Below are 21,417 nucleotides of genomic sequence, written 5' to 3'. Positions count from 1 at the left end.
AGGGCGGCTGTACGGAAATACTAATCAAGATAGATAGATAGTTTATTTTCAAATTATACAGGGTGTTTCAAGTTCGACGGCCTATTAGACGTTTCTGGAGAACGAGGCCGATTTGAAATCTGAAAATTCGGAATATGACATTGTTCATGATGCCCTAGACAGCTAAAATATTTTCGAAGTTTCGGCACTTCCGGTTATACAAGAATTAGAAAAAAATTTTTCAAAAAAAATTTTTTTTTTCATTTTATGTCTTAGATATTATCAAGATTTCCATTCTCAATTACTCTTTGCTGAAATTATTGCCTTAGTCCTCATAGTTTCATTAATATTGTGAAAACTATAAGGACTAACGCAATAATTTCAGGAAGGAGTAATTAAGAATGGAATATCTGAGACATGAAAAAAAAGTTCTTTTCGAAAAATTTTTTTATTTCTTGTATAACAGGAAGTGCCGGAGCTTCGAAAATATTTAAGCTGAATGGGGCACCATGAACAATGTCATATTCCGAATTTTCAGATTCCAATTCTCCAGAAATGTCTAATAGGCAGTCGAACTTGAAACACCCAGTATATAATTATATATTCAGTCAGAATCTTCATTTGAAGATAATATATGGCACTCTGAGAAGCAAGCATTACAGAACATGTTTGCGTGTGTCAGGCAGACTCCATTATTGCATTTTCTACATGCATAGTTCGTTAATGTCCTTCTACCCTCCTCTGAACTACATGTGCTACATTTTCTTCTTTTATTGGGAGGTGTTTGTGAGTTTTCACGGTCATCTCTTGGGAAAAATCTCTTCAACCGAACTTGCAAACTAGAGTGTAGTCCAGACATTTGACTTCTTCGCTTCATGTGCGGAATAGCCAGTTCATGACTCAACTGTTTCAGTAATCTTTTTCGTCTCAGTGGCTCTGATTGATTACAAAGATGAATTACTTGAGAATTAATGCCCCCTACATTCAGCATGGCAAAAAATATTACCATCGGCCACTGGTTTATATTACGGTGTACGCTGTAATTGGCGCACATTTGGTCTAATGTGTTCACACAATTTTTAGTGGAGTTGTAGAAAGTAAATATCTCCGGTTTTTTTTTATCTCCTGAACTGAGATCAATGGCGTCGTCAAAATGAAGGGAAGAAGCAAGAATAGTATTTTCCCCTTTCCTCTGGACATATGAAACTAAAGTCGTCCCGTTATTGAAACCAAATAAACTGCTGTTTTGTGTTCTTTCCTTCAAATTAACGAAAGAGTTGGGTATCTGCCTCATATTTTTGCTGACTGCGCCTACATATGACAATTTTCTTGTTTTCAATTCATGGATGAGGTTGAAATCAGTGAACCAGTTGTCAGCAGTTATATTACGACCTGATCCAAATAAAGGAGCTGCTATTCTTTTCACGACATCAACGTGTTTGTTACTAACATGGAAAGGACCCTCCGGCTGTGTTCCAGCATATATTTCCATGTTGAATGTATACAACATTTTTACATCGACAAGAGCGAAAATTTTGATCCCATATTTGTTTGGTTTCGATGGAATACATTGTCGAAATGGGCATCTGCCACTGAAGCCAAGAAGCATCTCACCAATGGTGACATTTTCAGTAGGAACATAAGAGTTCTGACAATTCATGATAAACTTGTCAAAAATTTCACGAATGGGAGCAAGGCGGTCCAATGTTTTTCGTTGGTCTCTTGTAGTTCGATCATCAAAACGCAAGGAACGAATTAGGAACTTGAAACGTTTCATACTCATAACTAGAGAAAATTTTTCAATACCGTCACCTTCCTGTCCCCAGAGTTCTTCCAGACATTGACGACTAGATTTATAAACTCCTGCTAGATATAATAAGCCAATAAAAGCATGTATTTCAACCACGTCAGTATGTCTTACATCACTCCCCCTTGAAAATTCATGCTGGATGGTGTCTATATATTGGTTTGTGTATTTGACGATAATATCAATGATTTCGTCAGTGAATAAATTTTTCCAACAATCCAAAACAGTTTTAGCGTTGCGTGCATTTCCTTTCGTACCAGGAACCATTTTATTTTGAGATGGTGTATGCCGTTTTTCTGATGGTGGCTTTTTATTCCATTTGGTCTCGTTATCTCGTCCCATATAAAATCCAATTTCGGTAAGAGGCAAAGCGTCTTCATCTGATGATTGACTCTCACCATCTTGTTCGGATGATTGATCGTCTTCATGTTGATCCACTTCCTCGACTTCACTCTCTTCACCCAAATCTTCATGATCTGCAGGGTCATTTGAATCATCCTCCAAAAATTTCGAGAGTTCTTGAAAGTAATTCGTGTTATTCGGATTATAATTTTTGCGTTCCATATCTGGCTGAAATCTGCAACAGAAGTGAAGAGAAAGCTCATTTAGTATATTTGAAAACATGTTCGGACACGGTGAGCCTGAGCGGCATAGGACAGCAAAGGTTACTGGCTTCAAGGTAATTTCAGGTTATTTTCTTATATATTGATAACATGAAGAACCATAAATAGTTCGAATTGAAAAAAAATGTATACCTACCTTCAAACCAACGACAACTTCGGGCGCGGTGAGTCTGATGGAACAACAGGGACCTAGACTTTATTCTTGATAAAAAGAACCATACACTTCACAGCGAAAAGTAGGAAGCTACTGAAAGAACTAGGTCTCGACTATAGATAAATAAAGAGAAAACTAACGACTGCGTACAGTCGTTTGAAATCTTGATGCTGGCGAATGCAGGGGCAGGGTTTGGAACTGATATAATATAATGCCAGATTTTCCAGATTATGCAATGCTTTCAGATTGGAATAATTCAATTCATTGTGTGCCGAGTGCTAGTTCGACATATTCAAGTTCAGATATCAGAAATAACCAGCCGAGTACTGTGCCTGTTTCCCCTTTTGCGAAGAAAAGATCAGGCATTATAAATCAAATTAATATCAAGGGAAAGAGTCATTTAACATAGAGAGAATTTTTTTTATACAGGGTGTCCCATAAGTGGCACGTCACAGTGACACCGGAGGTAGGTCAGCTAAAGAGGGACCTAACCAGCCTAACATGACCCCATTAAAAGTTGCATGGTTTTCGAGTTATTACCAAATTACGTTTTTTAGTGAATTTTCACCTTTTTTAACATTGTCAGGGTCAGAATTCTGCTGGAAAGCTCTCGAAGCTTATTTTTGTTGTTGTAATGGAATCTTAAATAATTATTTAAGATGACATGAGTATGATTCTGTCAAAAAGTTATGTGGATTTCCGTAAATTAATGGATAAATCTTGATTTCAATTGCTAGCAAAACGAGAACTTCGACTTTGGACACCTGCTGTGAAAAAAAAATCCTTGAAACAAAACGAGCAAGTAACATCAAAAAATTGGGCATTTTAGACAGATTTAGAAATGGTACAATACACGATATGGTCCGGGCTGCGTCGAATACGCGTTCACGCAATTCTTCCTCGCTTCTTATTCGACGCAGCCCGGACCATATCGGAAATTAGTTTAAGAAAATTGAATCGTAATTTTATAAAACGGTGTCATTTATGCATTAGAATCCGAGGGAAACAATTTGAACATTTACTGTAAGTTAGATTTAAGAATTAAATAAATAATCGAAAGTTAAGTCTGTTTTTAATTAATTTACCTTTTTTTTTCAATAATATTCCTTTTTCGCTTCCCCTAATCCATCTTTTTCCCTATTGTGACTTTAACAAATAATAACAAAGCCCGGTATCAAATGTAATGTCATAGCAAGCGGCAAAATTACCTGATAGCGGGGTTCCTAGTTTCAACTTAGTTAAAGTAGAGCATCGGTAAAATGATGAAAATACCTAGTTTTATGGGCATAAGATTCGTGTATTGTACCATTTCTAAATCTGTCTAAAATGCCCAATTTTTTGATGTTACTTGCTCGTTTTGTTTCAAGGATTCTTTTTTCACAGCAGGTGTCCAAAGTCGAAGTTCTCGTTTTGCTAGCAATTGAAATCAAGATTTATCCATTAATTTACGAAATCCACATAACTTTTTGACAGAATCATACTCATGTCATCTTAAATAACTATTTAAGATTCCATTACAACAAAAAAAATAAGCTTCGAGAGCTTTCCAGCAGAATTCTGACCCTGACAATGTTAAAAAGGTGAAAATTCACTAAAAAACGTAATTTGGTAATAACTCGAAAACCATGCAACTTTTACTGGGGTCATGTTAGGCTGGTTAGGTCCCTCTTTAGCTGACCTACCTCCGGTGTCACTGTGACGTGCCACTTATGGGACAGCCTGTATAAGTATATGCCAAAGGGAGCAGTTGTCTAGCTTGAAGAAAACAGAGCTATGTTTTCACTTTATATTGTTCTATTGTTATCACCTTATATACTTTCAATGAAAATCATTAGTCCATTAATTTTTCACTTTGTTGCAGGTTTTAAACGGCTTACGTTGAAATTCTGCCGAAGAATTGAACATTCCAATTCTAAATCAATCCTTCATGGATTTTGTCGGTAATCACATGGTTAACGCAATCGAAAGCTTTGCTAAGATCAATGAAAAGACTTGAAGCTAAATGTTTGTTCTCTAAGTGATTGAAAATTGCATTTATGAACTGATATATGACGGTATTCGTTGATTTGCCTTTCAGATAAACATGTTGGAATTTGGAGAAAATATTGTGTTCATTCATAAAATTGAGCAGTCTAAAAATCATTACCATTTCGAAGATTTTTGAAAAAGCAGGCAATGAACTAATCGGTCTTTTATTACCCAGATCATCAGGATACTCCTTTTTAAATATTGCTCTAATAAGAGCAAATTGTAATTGATCGGGATGAATTGAATATTTCATCGAGTTATTAATGGTGTAACAGATAATTCCTGACAGTTCTCTAGTTCTCTTATTGATGATTTCACGATGGCAATAGGTACGTCGTCATAACCAGAACAGAGTTTATTTTTCAGATGATGAGACAAACCTACAAGTTCATGCGGGGTGACCGGTTTAAGAAATATAGATCCATTATTTTCTTGAATCATACAGTCGAAAGGGATATTGCTCCTATTAGCAGAAATATTTTGTACTATATTAAGAAGGTTCTCATTGAAGTCATTGGCTAATTTTTTTGAATTATTTCTTGTTGAGTTATGTTCATTACAACTTTTTCCTGTCAATTCTTTGCATATAGCCCACATAGATTTCATCTTACAATCCGATTTTCTTATTCTTCTCAAGCACTCTATTTTTTCCAGTTTTAACATATTGTCGTACTCTTTTTTACAAAGAGAATACTGTATGATTAATCGTATTCAGATAAAACTAGTAAAATATCCAAAAAAGGTTTTGTTTGTTTTATGGTAGCATTTGGTTTAAAGTGATTTTTTTTTTCGTAGGTACTAGAGTTGAAGAAAAAAATTCATTGAAAAGGCTTATGAATTGATTACTGAAAACACGCCATTGTTCATTGACATTAGATTTTTCGGACACATAAACATTTGTCCATGTTTGCTGTGAAAGTTTACTTCGGAAAAGTTCTTTGTTTTCGTCAGTGAAAAATCTTTCTCCAGAAAGTATATTTTGAGAAGTGTTACTCATTTCGAAAGATACTTTTTGAGCCCTATGATCAGAAATGTGGTTCCTCAGCTTTCAACTTACTCATAAAGTTAGTATATATATTATCTAGAGCACTTTTCGAAATATGAGATATCTGATATAGTCATTAATTTCAGGTTCAATAGAAAAATGATTCAAAAGAGTGAATAACTTGTTTGAAGTTTCATTCCCTTCCTTCATTTCGATGTTGAAGTCCCCTGCTATAAATATGATGTTATTGGGATCAATTTTTTCAGAAACATTCAAGTTTTTCAAAAAAATACCTCGATAGTTCCATTTGGAGGTCTTCACTGACACAATTATCATCTTCATTTTATTTACTTCATACAATATCCCACTTCATTAAAATTCTCCGATGGTAGATAGGTTACTAATGGATTCACATTGCTTTGCTGAAAAATTATTCTTGATAAAAATTGCCGATGTTTTCCTATTTCCCGACACATACTGGCCGCTAACTTGAATTTTTTCAATCCCAATTGGCAGATTTGGCCCTTGATTTACAGTGCTCTGTTATACAGAGAATGGAGAAATCTGGGTTGTCTGCAAGTAACTGTTCAAGTTTGTCGATACTATTTCCTAAGGACTGTAAATTTTGATGGATAATGCTTATTTTTTAATTTTTTATTTATTCAGTTTCGGAATACAAACAGGAATACTCCCAGAAAAGTATCCTCTAATACATAAGAAACTATTTTAACAACATCCTATGGTGTACATAAGTGGAACATAACATGAAACAACAAAATAATCACTGAAAGAAAATTCCTCCGATACTCCGCTTAAATGATTTCAAATTTACATTAAATGGGTCTAAATCATTACAATATTGATTAAATAAACTACACATTCTCACGATAGGCGAATTCCTGCCAAGATTAGTATTAAATGTACTGCTGAACAAGTAATTTTTTATTTCTAAACGTTCTCGAATCAGTTTTCAATTATGTTCGTGAAAATGGCCATTCTTGAAATGATAAAGATACGTCCAGAAAAAAAGCACTAGAAGGATTGCTCATGCTATGAACGTTACGCAAGCAAGTGACTGTATGGCGTAAATTGAAGAAAAAAACCTTCACCCTTTTCATCTCCAGAAAATACACCGCAATACACCGTATAATCTGCAGATGAACTTGCGTCATCTAATTGCTGTATTTTCTGGAGATGTCGGTTAATTTGAAGAAATGAAGGAATAATCAATAGAAATTTATTTATTGATGACGACATTTCACGAGGGATGGTTTTTTCAATCTGAGGAATTCTCGTGAAGAATATCCTCATGCAATCACGTACATCAAATCCTAACACAAATTTTCAAAGAACGTATGGTGTGGAGTTCATAAGAATCAATTGATTGGGCCACACATTCTACGAAGACGGTTTACGGGTGATATTTTTTCAGATTTCCTTCAAAATCATCTACCTTACTCGATGATATGGACATTGCAGGGATGTATTTTCAGTATGAAATTAGGTTGAAAAAACTCATCCAGCACATCTGTATTTCGATTTTTCTTATGAAAATGTGTGAAAATTGTGCTGCACTTATGAGAAGTTGTGCCCTTGAGATTTCCGTAAAAAAAATTGAAGAAAGTTAGTCTTGCACTTTCGTTTTTTTTCGGCGAAAATTGCTTCAGATACTTTTGCTACATTTGCGCAGTTATCTTGTTCTGGCCAGATTTTCAGAAATAACTCTCTACTTTTTCCTCAGAAGTCAGTTACCAGTAAATTGTTTGAAATATATAGCCCAACTATACAGGGTGAGTCGTTGCTTGTACATATATTTCAACCAAAGATTCCTGAGGTCAGAAGAAACACATTTTTCCTTTACCTACTATTTTTTCCGATTCGATTTTTTTCTCACTTAGTATAGTGGGCATTCTGTCGACCGGACTCTGATAGAATTTTATGTTCGGAAAAGATTCATCAGGTCAGTAAAAACCAAATTCCGAAAATCATTTCCTTCGATTCCATTCCATTTGCAAGATATAACTGAATATATCATTTTTTTCATGAAATTTCAACATGCCATGTCTTTTCAAACGAGCCGAAAAAATGGTGAAGGCAAAAAGTAGGTATTTCCTTTGATTCCAGAAATCTTCATTTGAAATATATGTACATATCAACATACCCACCCTGTATAAAACAATTCTCGGTCAAAAAGGCCAAAGCTGGTTTACCTTTTTCCAATTTTTTTGTTTTTGATTAATTTTTTGGGAAAATTTCTACGGAATACCTACCTTTACATGGGTGTAGCACAATTTTTTGATGTGAGTAAAGTTGACCCAGCACTTTTGGATTTTCGATTTTTGGAAAAAAATAGAAGTGCTTGGCTGACTTTTTTTTCATAATTTCTCGGAGAATTCTAAAAATTTTCGTGGAAATATTTACGGCATGAAACAAGTTTTTTCATTTGTGAGAAGAAGAAACCAAAGTGATGGAGCATCCTTCTTTAAATTTCGATTTTTCAGAAAATTAGAGAGATTTTCGGAAAAACTCGGTATATGTGTAGCACATTTTTTCGAGTGCTGTGCTGGCCCATTTTTCCGATTTTTGAAATATTTGAGGATTCATATGAAATCATAGATACATTCAACGGTACAAAGCAGGACAAACCTAGCACAACAAAATTCTTTTCAAAAAGTGCTGGGTCAACTCCACACACATAATTTTTGCTAATTTTTTCATCGAAAGAAACGAAAATACAGAGGTGATAATTTTTTTTATTTTAGCGATTTCCTGTGAAATTCGTGGAATATTGTGAAAATATTAACAGCACGAGTCAAACAAAAATTGTTGATTCCATCCCTAGTGAATTGCGAACTGCAAAATTCGAAATAATTCTACCGTTAAGTTCAAGATTTATCGAACTATGAAATTTCACTCATAAGGGAAGGTTTATTGATCCCTCTGTATGACGGGGCCAATAATGGTTTTTTAATTTTCATTATGAATTAATTATTTGTGGTTACGAAATCGAGAAAAAAACATAAAGTGCAAAGTCCACCCTGTACCAATTGGAATCAGCATGTGATACATTTTTGGAATCAGCTCAGCTAGAGTAATCGGAAAATTGAGACAAAATGGGGGTGTTCCATTAAAAAAAAATGACGGTGATATAATTACTTGAAAGTGATTCACCCTGTATATTAGATTATTATTTTGAAATACGGTAAATTAAAATGAAAAATCGACGTGTTTCAGGATTATTTCTTAAAATGGTCTGTTTAGCTGAAAATCAATTTGTTCCATACTTTACGGACACAGTGTAAATTCTGTTTCTGTCAGTATATTCAATATCAAATCTAGCTATATCACTAACGCTGTGTGGAGTGAATTTTATAATATAAACTATTTTTCTGTCATATAAATTACTAGGTCACAAAGCAATGCATTTAGACCAGGAAGTGAATTCTCGTTATTCGCATTATAAACATTATCCCCTTCAATATTGTCTTACAGGTAATCCAGTTCCAAATTTACTTTGTTTTGCCCTGTTCAGCGACTCTCGTCTGGGAAAATACGAAGCGCGCACCTCGTGCTACTCTGCTATGATCCGTCACTGAATACACGTGTATTTTTTGTGCGAATTTCGGCATCGACACTGATAGCTGGTCGGTCGTATTTGTCCGTCGATGCAAAGCGCTTAGGCCCGCCCTCATCCTATAACAGCAACGACAACGCACTGACGAAAACTTGGAAATTGAAGGAGAATCGGAAGCTAACCATTATAGAGTTTCCGCCATTCGTGTTTCGGTATTTAAGAATATTATTAGTGAAATTTTTAGTATAAATAAAGTTTATGGAAACTCAACTTCAAATCACTTTTTCTACTTGTTCATTTTTTTTTTCGTAATGTCTGCAAGCAAAAATAAAAGAAATCTATCCTTTGGCATATTGGCTCCCATACGCGGCTCATTCCCTGAACCTCAACGGAGATCGATTTGAGGAGAAAGCGAAGAGCAATTCTGGAGTTGGGAATTGTCAAAGTGAAGAAAGACGAGCCACAACAAGAACTGTTCCTGCTGATGAAACTCGAGTGGTATAGTATATCCAAACTCACTTGGAGGAAGCCTGAATATTTCAATTATACCAGGGTTGTCCAAGTTTTCAGAAATTCCTTTGGAATTTATGAAAATATTGCTATTATTACTCTCAAATAAACCCCGGTATTTAGCAAATCGTCTTGGAAACAAGAATGTCCCGATTTGATTGATCTTATTGGCTGAATATTTCCCCTCGTATTCCCCTTTCCACTTTGAGAGCGTTTTTGGTTACACTCATTGGCTGCATATATCACTTCTTGATTACCTTCTAATAATTCGCATAGATCAGTGTGGTCCATAAGGGCATTATTGAAATGCATTTTTACGTAGTTTTAGTTCGTTGTGTGACTGATGCTTTTAATGATTTCGACTTCGATGTTTGGCACAATTCTATTACTTATGTAAAAAAAGATGAATATTTCGCAATCAAATCTATTCCTCTATTTACTTTCGATGTCAGAATTGATATATGACGGGTTCTAAATATTCCACTGAAGGAAGAATTGATTAAAATGAGATTAACCAACAAAATATTCATTACATTTTCTGATTTTAGCAATGTTATTACTGGTTTGAGATATCATGTAGAATATGCATATGATGTTGAGGCTCTTAGTACGTCAAATTAGCAGCTACGTAGCCAGATCGAAAAATCAATCAAGTATTTTATAGAAAATAGAAATCGCGGTAAATCACCCTGTACATTATTATCGTTAGCCTTCTGCTTCCACTGAGGGACATAAATTTCGTCTTACAATAACGAAGAAATAAAATTCAATTCGGCAACATAGCTGCTAATTTGACGTAGAAAATTGGATGTCATTCTAGGATCTCAAAGTTATGCACCTATTCTACCTTCAGACAGAACATTTCCGAATTCATCTCAAACATTTTCGTGCTCTTATAATTATATGCAACGATCAGTTCATCATCGTTGATAACGTTCCTTGATAGTATATTACACGTCGAGAATAAAGAATAATCAAATTATAACACCGTAGAATGACATAGTAATATCATTTTTGATGTAACAGCAAAAGCTACTCACGTCACAAATTTTCTGAAAGAATCGACATCTGAGTCCCATATATAAGCAAAAATATTATTTTCAACTCAAGGGTTTGAAAAGTGTGCGCCTATGGTTTATGGCTGTTTTGCAATTATCTTTGGCCAAGCGTTTTTTAGACTAGTTCAAGTGACTTTGGATATACTATACATGTTGCTTTGAGTGGGGGGAAAATCTTCAGAGTAGGGATTTGTCTTGTTATAATTGACCATCTAACAAGCGAATTGAATGAACGTTAAAATGGCTACAAGGATTTTGCTTCGACGTTCTCTTTTTCATTCAAATTGCAATAGCCTGATTCTGAAGAATTAGGAGTAGCAGTTACAAATATCATCTCTAGTTTTCCTGACGATTTAGATGAAAAACTTCAAGATGAATATTTGCACTTCAAAAACTACGTAGCTCAGTTGCAATCGCTTGATTCTGAAGAATTAGGAGAGGCAGTTACTAATCTCATCTCTAGTCTTCCTGGCGATTTAGATAAAAAACTTCGAGATGAATATTTGCACTTCAAAGCCTACGTCGCTCAGTCAGAACCTTTAAGAGAAGCGATAAAAGCTTAGTGCAAGTGTTTCCCTACATGAATATCACAATTAGAATGTTTTTATGCACTTTTGCAACGAACTGCTCAGCAGAGGGGTCATTTTCAGCTTTGAAGCCAATTATATCGGATTTACGATCTCAAAAGCGTTTGAATTATCTTACCGTTTTGTGCATTGAAGCTGAGTGGTGTGAAAAATTAGACATCGAGGCAAAAATTTGCGGAAAAAAAAGGCAAATAAAAAAAATCTTCATTATATTAATGATGAAAACTGTAATTGCGGTGTTATCTGAATATCTTTTGAATGTTATGTAAAATACTATTAAATAAGCACAAAAGATTGTTTCATTTCCAGATAGTAAATTTTTTTAATCAACTCCTACGAAAATGACGTGTTTAAATACATTTTTTAATTTTCTTCACTCAGAGGGGCGGCAAATTGTTTTTGGCCTAGGGGAGGAAATGAGTCTAATCCGGCTCTGAGCCAAATTGTCGTCATTTTCGGAAGGCTCTAATTTTCTGTTTTGATATGAAGAAATCTGCGGCTGAGGCTCATCGAATGCTCTAAAATACCTATTGCTATGGCGAGGCCGCTATTAGTAAAAGAACGCGCCGAGAGTAGTTTCGACGCTTCAAAAACGGTGATTTTGACGTCGAAGACCAGCAAGAAGGTGGAAGAGGGAAGGTTTTCGAAGATGCAGAATAGGAGGGATTACTTCATCAAGACAGAAAATCATGGGGATATCCCGGTCATGCTTTCAAGTCGACGGCCAAACCGTATATTTACGGTTCCAAGTTCATCCCCAGTATTTGGTGGGACCAGCTCGACGTAGTGTATTATGAGTTGTTAAAACCGACTGAAACAATCACAGGCGACCGTTATCGAGCGTTTGAGCCGAGCATTAGAAGACAAACGACCGCAATACAACGAGAGACAAGTGATTTTACAGCATGACAATGCTCGACCCCATATTGCGAAATTGGTCACGACACTTTGGAAACGTTGAATTGGGAAGTCCACTTGCCGTATTCTCCAGACGTTGCTTCCTCGAACTTGTTCCGATCAATGGCTCACGTCATCTCTATCTGACCACCACTTCCGGTCCTATGAAGAAGTAAAAAATTGGATCGATTCGTGGATCGCTTCAAAAGTTTTTTTAACATGGGATTCGTACGCTGCCCGAAAGATGGGAGAAGGTAGTGGCCAGCGATGGTCAATACTTTGAATGATAAATGTATAACCAGTTTTTTACAATACAGTCTCGAATTTCGGGAAAAACGGCGGAAGCAGAGTTGTACGCCTATGTAATATTTGCACATGAATGTTTTCGGTTATCCAAAGAGCATCAAAAATCATTAAATTTTTTTCTGTACTTTAAGTGCCAAATTTTCAGTTCTAAATACCAATATTCTCTTGGCTTAAAAACAATAAATATCATATAAAACGTAATGTATCATTACGCATGTCAAAGATTAATCACCAGAAATTGCAGGGATCCCCGAAAATTAATTATAGGGCGCCCCAGTAAATCTTCAAAGGGCAATTTTCACAATTCACGTCAGTTATCTCCATCGACACCCTGTGGGAAAAAACTAGAAGTATGTCCAACACGCGACATCGAATTTGTTCAAAGGATCCCTAGACAAGGACGGGAAACGGAATCAATCGGAAATGCGAGCAAGAGGGTGAGTGTCGCGTGGTTACTACCGGGTGGGGATGAAGTGGGGATGAAAACGTGGCCAAACGTCGCTCGTATCAACAGGGTAAGTCTCTGACACATTCAACTACAGGTTGCACGCGTGTGTAGACGACGTTGGTCACGCGCTTCATTTCCGAAATATTTTCGAGGCAAGTGTGTCTTGTGTGGTGACGACATGGATCATAGTTTATCTCAGAACACACCCTTACACTGGGGTTATTCCGCTAACAACCCCGCGACTACGTCTTGGACACCAGTGACTAGAGCGGTCAAAAGACCACTGTCAGAAAGTGACGACTGTGATGATGTGTTTTCCGAGGAATCTAAAGACCAGTAAGTGATCAAATTCTTAATACTCTTCTACAATTCAAACCTCTTCAATCTCAATACACCCAATCACATCTATACATCACTGACACTAATCAAATACATTTACATCTTTCCATTTCTTCTGACTTCAACATCTAATTCCTTATTCTTCAGTTATAATGCCCTTCAAATCCTTAAGTCACTGACATGATCCAAGTCTAACAAGTTGTCATCTTACAAAACCTAAAACATTTATGTCTTCAACAATTAATCACTTTACTCAATACAACCACCCTCCAACTCTTTCAATGATATGATCAAAGTCTAAGAAATTCTCGCTTGTACTAACCAAGTTCAAGTAATTGTCATATTTCCAAACCTTATTTTTGCACAACAGTTCTAACACTCTCCTTGGCATTATTTAAGTCTGAGAAATTGTCATCGTTCCTATTTTTGATAACAACATTTTATCTTCATACCACTCTTCAACTTTCACCTCAATGTATATGTGATTGCAATCTTTCAAAACCTCTGATATTCCCAAGAATATTTTCTTTTCACTTCAAGAGATTGTCATCTCTATCCCTTAAAACCTCTTTTGATTTTGGATTCATCCTTAACTCTATGACCTTCCAAGTTAAGAAATTGTCATAACTTTAAATATCCTCTTCGTTTTCTGGCTTTAACACTTGATTCCTTACAGTTGCACATCACCAGGGGATGCTGACAGTTGCCAAATGTTATCGAGAAAAAAACGTAGAGGTGTAATCGAGAAAAAACGTAGAGATCGCATAAATATGTCTTTGAGCGAGCTGAAACGTCTCGTACCAAGTGCTTTCGAGAAACAGGGTTCTGCAAAGCTGGAGAAGGCTGAAATTTTGCAGATGACCGTCGACCATTTGAAGATGTTGCATTCCAAAGGTAGGTCGAAGATATGTCATCTTATTAAGGTTTTATTCGATGTGAATTTTGTTGATGCAGTTCATTGTGTAGTGTAATTTACTGGTGGGATGATATGTTATTTGGTCATCTTTACTGTGTAAGGCACACAGTGGACCATCAGTTAAAAAGTTCAGTAAATTAGAAGATATTGAACTTAGGAGCTTGATAATTAGCAAATAAGTATGAAATTCAGTACATTTTGAAAGGTGAAGGTATTTTATATTATATAAAAAACCGAAAGCTCGAAAAACATGAAATTCTGAATAGGCACACCAATTTTATGAATTTGCATATAATGTTCTCTAATCAAACGAATATCGAACCCAGTGATTTTATTAAATAATAAATAATCTTTCTATGTTTTATATTAAGGAAATATTCTATCGATTCATTTTCATTGCATTTTAATGTTCTTAGCAAAAACTAAAATTTTTATCATTCATAAGTAATCCGAAAATCTAATCGATTATCGAATTAATGAAGACATTTTATTCAATATACATTCGAATTTTCTGTTCAAAAGGAATAAGTATAAAATATATGAAATTTACGGAGTAACTAAGTTGTTCAATTATTTTTATAACAAATGAAATTATTCGACATATATTCACTTCAATACAGATTTTTTTTAGGGGTTCTTTGGTTTTCACCAGAATTAGTGTACCAAAATTGTCTAAAGTTCTCTAATGAGCAAATTTCTGCAATAATTCATTTGTGCCAATATTTTTATACCAATTTTGAGGTCATTACTTTCAACCAAAAATCGAAAATATTAACTCATGTATTCAATTGAATGATGAGGATTTTTTATGACCGTCCGAAGGTCATCCTCTGAATGTGCAAAAATTCATTAGGGATTTCCGTTCAAAGGGTATAGCGGATAAATAAAGTGTTAAACCTGTTGCTTCTATCATTCATACTATTTTCCCACGGCCGATCCATGTTACCGCTTCAGCTGTTATACTCGAGTCACTCTGATAGCCGGTTCCCACGCACGCTGGTCAGCAAACCCCTTCGATTCTATAGTCACCTGTCGGTCTTCAAACATGATAACATTACCACCATAATGTTTTTATTTCACACTTTAGTTGTTCGACAGTTCGTTTGCATTCCACAAAATGATAAGGCACGCTCATTTATAACTATTCGTTATGTTTAGGTTTTCGTTTATTTCCGAAAAAATGTTTCTGATAACATTCAGAAATTTTCCATAAAATTTATTTTTTCCAAGTGGAATATTTTGAAAAATATCCGGAGTTTAATTTTTGAAGATTAAAAAAATCAATTCTACACATTCCAAAATTTCAAAGGGTGTTTTTTTTTCTCCAACTTATTTAATTTCGGAACTGATGAACGAACATTGCCGTATTTAATATTGTCCTGGAATTCATATGTTCATCTTCAATTCCATACTTTCGCAATTTGTTTTCATCTATGGAATGATATTTGAATCATTTTGAAAGGATTATTACTATATATCCAATGAATTTGCTCCATACTGATAAGAATGTGCATGAAAGAGAACATTACAAAATGGCTTTATTCTCATTAAACTTTCAGACTGTCCATTTTGAAAGAATTTAATAATTCCTGAACCTCATTCGAAATCAATCTCTCAATTTTTTTCTTGTTGCAGGTATAGACTCATTCGCTTACGATCCCCACAAGTATGCAATGGACTATCATGGTATGGGATTCAGGGAATGCGTGGCCGAAGTCGTCAGATACCTCGAAAGAATAGAAGGACTCGACGTTCAAAATCCCCTAAGGCTCAGATTGACCTCGCACCTTCAGTGTTGCGCAGCACAAAGGGAACTCGCTAGCAAACAGGCGACAACAAGTCCTTGGGGTTATGGCTCAACACAGCCTTACCCCCCACCACCTCCACTCAACACATTACCATCAGCTCATCAAACTGCACAATCTCACCCTATCACCAATTTGAACACGCATCAGCCGACTCCAATACACCACCACAACATGCACCATGAGCTTGGTCACTTTGACGTTTCGACTTCTTGCGCTCAATCTTCTTCGTCTGTGCAGACCACTGACTCAGGCAGACTGGCTTCATCGACGTCAATTCTAACACCTCTGACTTCCACTACAACTTCCGCTTTGGCGTACAGTCCTCATCAGTATCCACCAAATACATTCACCATTCCCACATCTAGTCATCACCAAAACTACAACCAAAGCAACATACCAACTTCACAGGGAATGAAGCCTTACAGACCATGGGGTGCCGAAGTAGCGTATTAGGTCAAATATGCCTTTAATGTCTTGTACAAAAGCTCCGTTTACCATAAAAAGAAATGTTTCTATTCGATTTTAGCTCCGACAGTGCCATGACGAAATTGATGTGCCTTTAATGAAAGATCATTTTCCTGCAGATATCATTGGATGAAGCACACGAAACCAAATACGTATTGTAAATAATTGTAAATATCGTGCTTGCACTGAATGTTTCACATTTGTACCTTATTAAATATATTTTATTTATTACCTATTTAAAAAGAATACATTCCAATATATATTTTCGATAGCTGAAGTTGTCATCTGGAGATGATAACTCGTTGAACTCCGGTGGTTTGACTGAAATTGTGATTTTGTATATAAAATAATAAAAAATATGTTTTTATATTGTGTACTTCATTTCGAAGGAAACTAATAAAGTATTCGGTATTTTCAGGTAGACGTCGATATTTAATTGAATATTTCCCTCCTGTCAAAAATTCTATGTATAAGGAGAACAATTATCGAAAATTACAGCGATAATTGCATTGTAGGAAGCGAAACTGCACTGCGATAATTGTTCTGTTCATAGATGCATAGTTTCTATGCATCTTATACAGTTCGAATCTATGGCAATTCCATTTTAAATCAGTTTGACAAGTAATGTAACAGTTTATTCGGGAAATATTCTCCTGATTTACACTCGTGCATCAAAATGACCGGAAAATTTCGCATTCAAGCGTGTTTTCTCTGAAAAACTGCATTCGGTCATTTTCATTTTTGGAGAAAGAGCCCTCCACCTTGGGTGTCGGCCTCTTTCTCCAAAAATGGAAATGAACTCATGCAACACGCTGTCATGCAAAATTATTGGTAATTTTGGTGCACTTCTACAATTACTTATGAAAATTGAAATCGTAATATGAAAATTTTGTTTTTTCTGTTTTCTTCTATGACAGGAATAAATTTCTTTAATTCTGTGGTAAATCCGTTCATTTTGCCATATCCCGTAGAACAAAATAGTGCGAGAATGTCTCAGTTCCACACATTATTATATTATATTGCTACTCGGAACTCTCCTACCACGGATTAATCCATTAGCTGTCAAATTTGGCGATATACATAGAAAACTGTTCTGCCAACTAATATTTCTCAATGCAAAAATCACTAAACGATATTTATGGAATTATTCCATTCATTTCAATAAAAATTCAGTGAATCAGAAACAATAATGTATAATACGCCTACAGAAGGCTAAAATTCGTTCATCTAACATTCGTTGAAATTTGAACTCGTGGAAGAATATTAATTCCTTTTGCACTATTATAAATCACTATTCGGTTATTGAATTGATATCGTGACGTTTTTCTTGATGATTTCATATTGGGATGAATTTTCAAGAAAATAACTATATAACTTCCTTCATATCTGTCCCACAGAACAACCCAAAATATTTGTTGGGGTATCAGATCATTCTTTTTATTGGAACCAAAATTTCGAGCTGATAAAAAATATATGAGTAGTTGTCTTTCTATTCCCTTAGTTCCTTCGAAAACTTGAACTCAGAATAGACAAATTTTGATGATATATTTGAAAAAAAAAATGTCATTGAATTGAATTTCATAGTCGGGATAAAAAATATTGAACTATCCTTATGTCTTCAAAAAGTGAGATGGAATTTTGGATATGAACACGATATTTTATCATTGTTCAAAAATTTTAAATTAAAGTTGTTGGGGACTCCAAAGATGGAATGAAAATGTACCACATACTATTTTGAAGGGCAGAATCGGAGCCTACCGAAAATATTTCAAAAAACAATACAACACAAAATTCGTCATGTTCAAATTTGACTGTATTATGAATTATTTCGTGTTTGAACGTTTTATTTTAAATATAACACCATTCTACCTTGTACCTGTATCAATTTGAGAAAATTCAATCCAATATACATATTAAAAATTGTGTTGAAATCCTCATCGATTGATTGGGTATGAACTAGGCTGAAAAACTTCCCCTTACCTCTTTCAGTATCCTGTTTTTTCACAGATTTGCGTCATTTGTATCGACAGTGATTATTCGGGCGAATTATTAAGCAATCGAATAATTTTTTCTCCACAAATCTGCTGAAAAGATGACGCTATTCGTGATCGGTCTTCAGTTGAATCTGTTATTCAATTACTAAATTAATTGATAAACAACGTCAGCGCACAGCTTCCATTAGTAACTGAACTCTACGTAACATAGATAGGCCGGTGTTGGCGGAAGTTGTATGTAAATTAAGAGAAATGTCCCGCTGCTTATGAATTCATAAGCCCGTAAAAAATTTCCATACGCACTATACCGTATGTGCCTGATTTGGGGTAAGAACGTTTAATTAGCGCGTTCAACACAACGCGTGCAAGAGATTAGAAAAAAAAGTTGTATGCGACAAAAGCTTAGCCTCCTTTTTTGTATTTCACAGTGCCGAACAAAAACACGTGAAAATATTCTTTTGTGAACAAATGATAAATTTGAAATTCATGCTCGACCTCGCTGACCATTGTCCAGAACTGGTTATCAGTATTTGAATATTCGCAATGTCCAGTTTTTCTAGTTGAAAATCGATTTGCGAAAGGGACGGAGTGGACATCCTTTTGTATATCAACAATGAAGCGGTTCTGGGTCCTCCACTGGTATATGCAAATTTTGTATGACCCTTCTTTCACTTCGAAGAAAAGCAACAACGGTAGCGAAATTATTTTTTTTCGCATGAGCAATCACTCCACTGCAAACCTTCTAACTGTCCTAATTGATGAAATCATTATTTGAATTACTGTACATAAGAAAGGTCAAATCGTAAGTGAATCGAGATTTGATATTAGCGATACGATTGATACGAAGCAGTTAGTTGAAAAAAGAAGACTGTATGGAGTTTTTTTTATTTAACTGAAATGTAAGATGTCTTAGAAACTTTTTGCCTGATTCAGCTGAACATATGAACGTATTCAGTATGCTAAAGTGAGCTAACATACGTTAGCTGTTCCAGGTTCTAGAAGACATGGAGCATTGTACTAGGTCAGTGAAATACTTTGAACGTAAAACGATCACTGAAAAATATATCGACATGAATGAATAATATTATGTAATATCAAATAAAGCATGAGAAAAGCACTAACATTGAGTCAGGTTCTTCGCGCTCTTTGAAATTCGTATGTAGATTTTTTCCTTTTTATACTCGAATCTGAGCATAAATACATATAGGGTTAGAAGTTAGAACTTCCTGGGCTCGGGAATATAATTTATCACTTTTTCAATTTTCTTCAGGAATTGAAGGAGCATATAGAAAATGAATTATTACTTGATAGGCTCGAATTTTTCCCTTTTGACATATGCCATTATTATACAGGGTGTTCCGGAATTAGAGGTATAGAAGAAAATTCAGAGAATTCAACAAGAAAGAGCCCTATAAATATGGGCAACGCTATGTTTTCGAGATACAGGGTGTTAAACACAATTTTTTTCCTCATAGCATCAGCAAAACACAAGATATTCAACTGAAATACAGCATAGTTATTTCACTTAAGAGTTTATATCACGTGATATCCCAATTCTTATTGCAAATTTACAGGGTGATATATTTTTTGAAACAGTGCCCACTTTTTTCCTCCAGAACTTTTTTCGGTGGACCCCTGGTGGTTCGAAAAAATGTGAAAAGAAACTGTGATTTCATACTGAATTTTTTGTAGCTTCCTCGTACCTGCTATCGATTTCGAAAGAAAAATTTCAAACAATTGTTTTGAAGTCCTCGGCAAAATTCAAATTATTAAAAAACCCAGTCAGTATGCTATGATGAATGAATGAATGAATTATTTGTTTTGGTCTTTATTTTCCCGATATGTAGCAATGTTTTGCAAGATTCTATAAACTCGAATAATCATAAAAAAAAGATGACTATAAGAAACACCCTGTATATGACAAACAAAGAGTTTTCGGGAAGTTTATAGGACTTTCTATCCTCAAAATTATCCATGGAATCTCTCATTTTCGTCCATCCATAATCAATTTTTTTGAAAATAAATACTGCGTCTGTTTGGCATAATCTGGACATTCCAATAAAATTCCGTATTTCTTGTACTCCTTGTATCTTGGTATTCCTTCAATAATCTCAACAAATAAATGAATCGAAACAATTCATTCCTTTCCCCACAAAGTATTTCCTGATTTAGAGGGTTTTCAGATCACTCGGATACGTGACATTTTGGTTAACTGATTTTATGGATGAACTATAGATATACACAAAAATTTCAATGAAACCTGTCAGGTAGATTTGAATTCGATTGTTTGATACCACTCCCGGCACAAAATTGAAAATTACAGTTCTCCTGAGAGTTCATAGTGAACAGTTTGTTTATTTTCTATTTTTTTTTAATTTTATGATTGAATGTCACCAAGTTATTTTTAATTTGATTGTTTAATTCTATTGTTACAATTCACGGATCGTGTTCTAGAGCTATGAGAATGAACGAGGTTTAGCAACCGATAATAGTTCATCATTCCTAAAATGGACCTTCGAAATCGGTCAAGAAGATTTTTTCACCTTTGAATTTGATTATTTTCTGTAATCTAAAAATTGAATTACATTTACCATTTTTTTTACATGTTTTTTATACCTGCGAAGCAAGAGGAAATAATGTACCCCAGTGAAAAAAAATTCGCAGTGTTTTGTGTAGTTATATTGTCTAATTGGCATTAATACCTTCCTTTACATTTTGGCTGCCTCGCATCTCTGTCTGTCCGTTCAAATTTGCAATTCGGAGAAAAGGAAAGCAATAATCGCGAAAGCTATCAGATATTGGATATCAGAAATAAGAACGTAGAGGTTAGCCCTTTGCAGGTGTAACATAAGCAGTTTGGCGTGTGCTGCAATCGCATGAGAGTCGCATTTACTTCTTTTTCCCACGTTCACCACCCCATACGAGTCACAACGCTACAA

At 35.1% G+C, this 21,417-nt stretch overlaps 3 protein-coding genes across 4 annotated transcripts in view; 1 reads left to right on the top strand and 2 right to left on the bottom strand.

Annotated features, from left to right (window-relative positions):
- Window positions 1-21,417, bottom strand: part of LOC123685768 (aspartyl/asparaginyl beta-hydroxylase) — a 60,705-nt gene that overhangs the window by 19,304 nt on the left and 19,984 nt on the right. The gene's annotated exons all lie outside the window — the stretch shown is intronic.
- On the bottom strand, window positions 584-2,350 carry LOC123686113. The gene has a single exon (XM_045626095.1). The coding sequence runs from the start codon at window positions 2,348-2,350 to the stop codon at window positions 584-586; it is 1,767 nt and encodes a 588-aa protein (XP_045482051.1).
- Window positions 12,813-16,575, top strand: LOC123685769 (hairy/enhancer-of-split related with YRPW motif protein 1). The gene is made up of 3 exons (XM_045625640.1): window positions 12,813-13,292; window positions 13,972-14,189; window positions 15,847-16,575. The coding sequence occupies exons 1-3, from the start codon at window positions 13,135-13,137 to the stop codon at window positions 16,470-16,472; spliced, it is 1,002 nt and encodes a 333-aa protein (XP_045481596.1). The 5' UTR covers window positions 12,813-13,134; the 3' UTR covers window positions 16,473-16,575.

The sequence above is a fragment of the Harmonia axyridis genome, chromosome X, assembly GCF_914767665.1.
Source record: "Harmonia axyridis chromosome X, icHarAxyr1.1, whole genome shotgun sequence".
Classification (NCBI taxonomy): domain Eukaryota; kingdom Metazoa; phylum Arthropoda; class Insecta; order Coleoptera; family Coccinellidae; genus Harmonia; species Harmonia axyridis.
Note: the sequence above shows the minus strand (reverse complement) of the source record. Positions and strands in the feature narration are given on the sequence as shown.

Coding starts and splice junctions, on each gene's coding strand:
- LOC123685769 (XM_045625640.1), top strand. CDS start 13,135: ATGGATCATAGTTTATCTCAGAACACACCCTTACACTGGGGTTATTCC. Junction 13,293..13,971: donor TCCGAGGAATCTAAAGACCA/GTAAGTGATCAA, acceptor GATTCCTTACAG/TTGCACATCACCAGGGGATG. Junction 14,190..15,846: donor GAAGATGTTGCATTCCAAAG/GTAGGTCGAAGA, acceptor TTCTTGTTGCAG/GTATAGACTCATTCGCTTAC.
- LOC123686113 (XM_045626095.1), bottom strand. CDS start 2,350: ATGGAACGCAAAAATTATAATCCGAATAACACGAATTACTTTCAAGAA.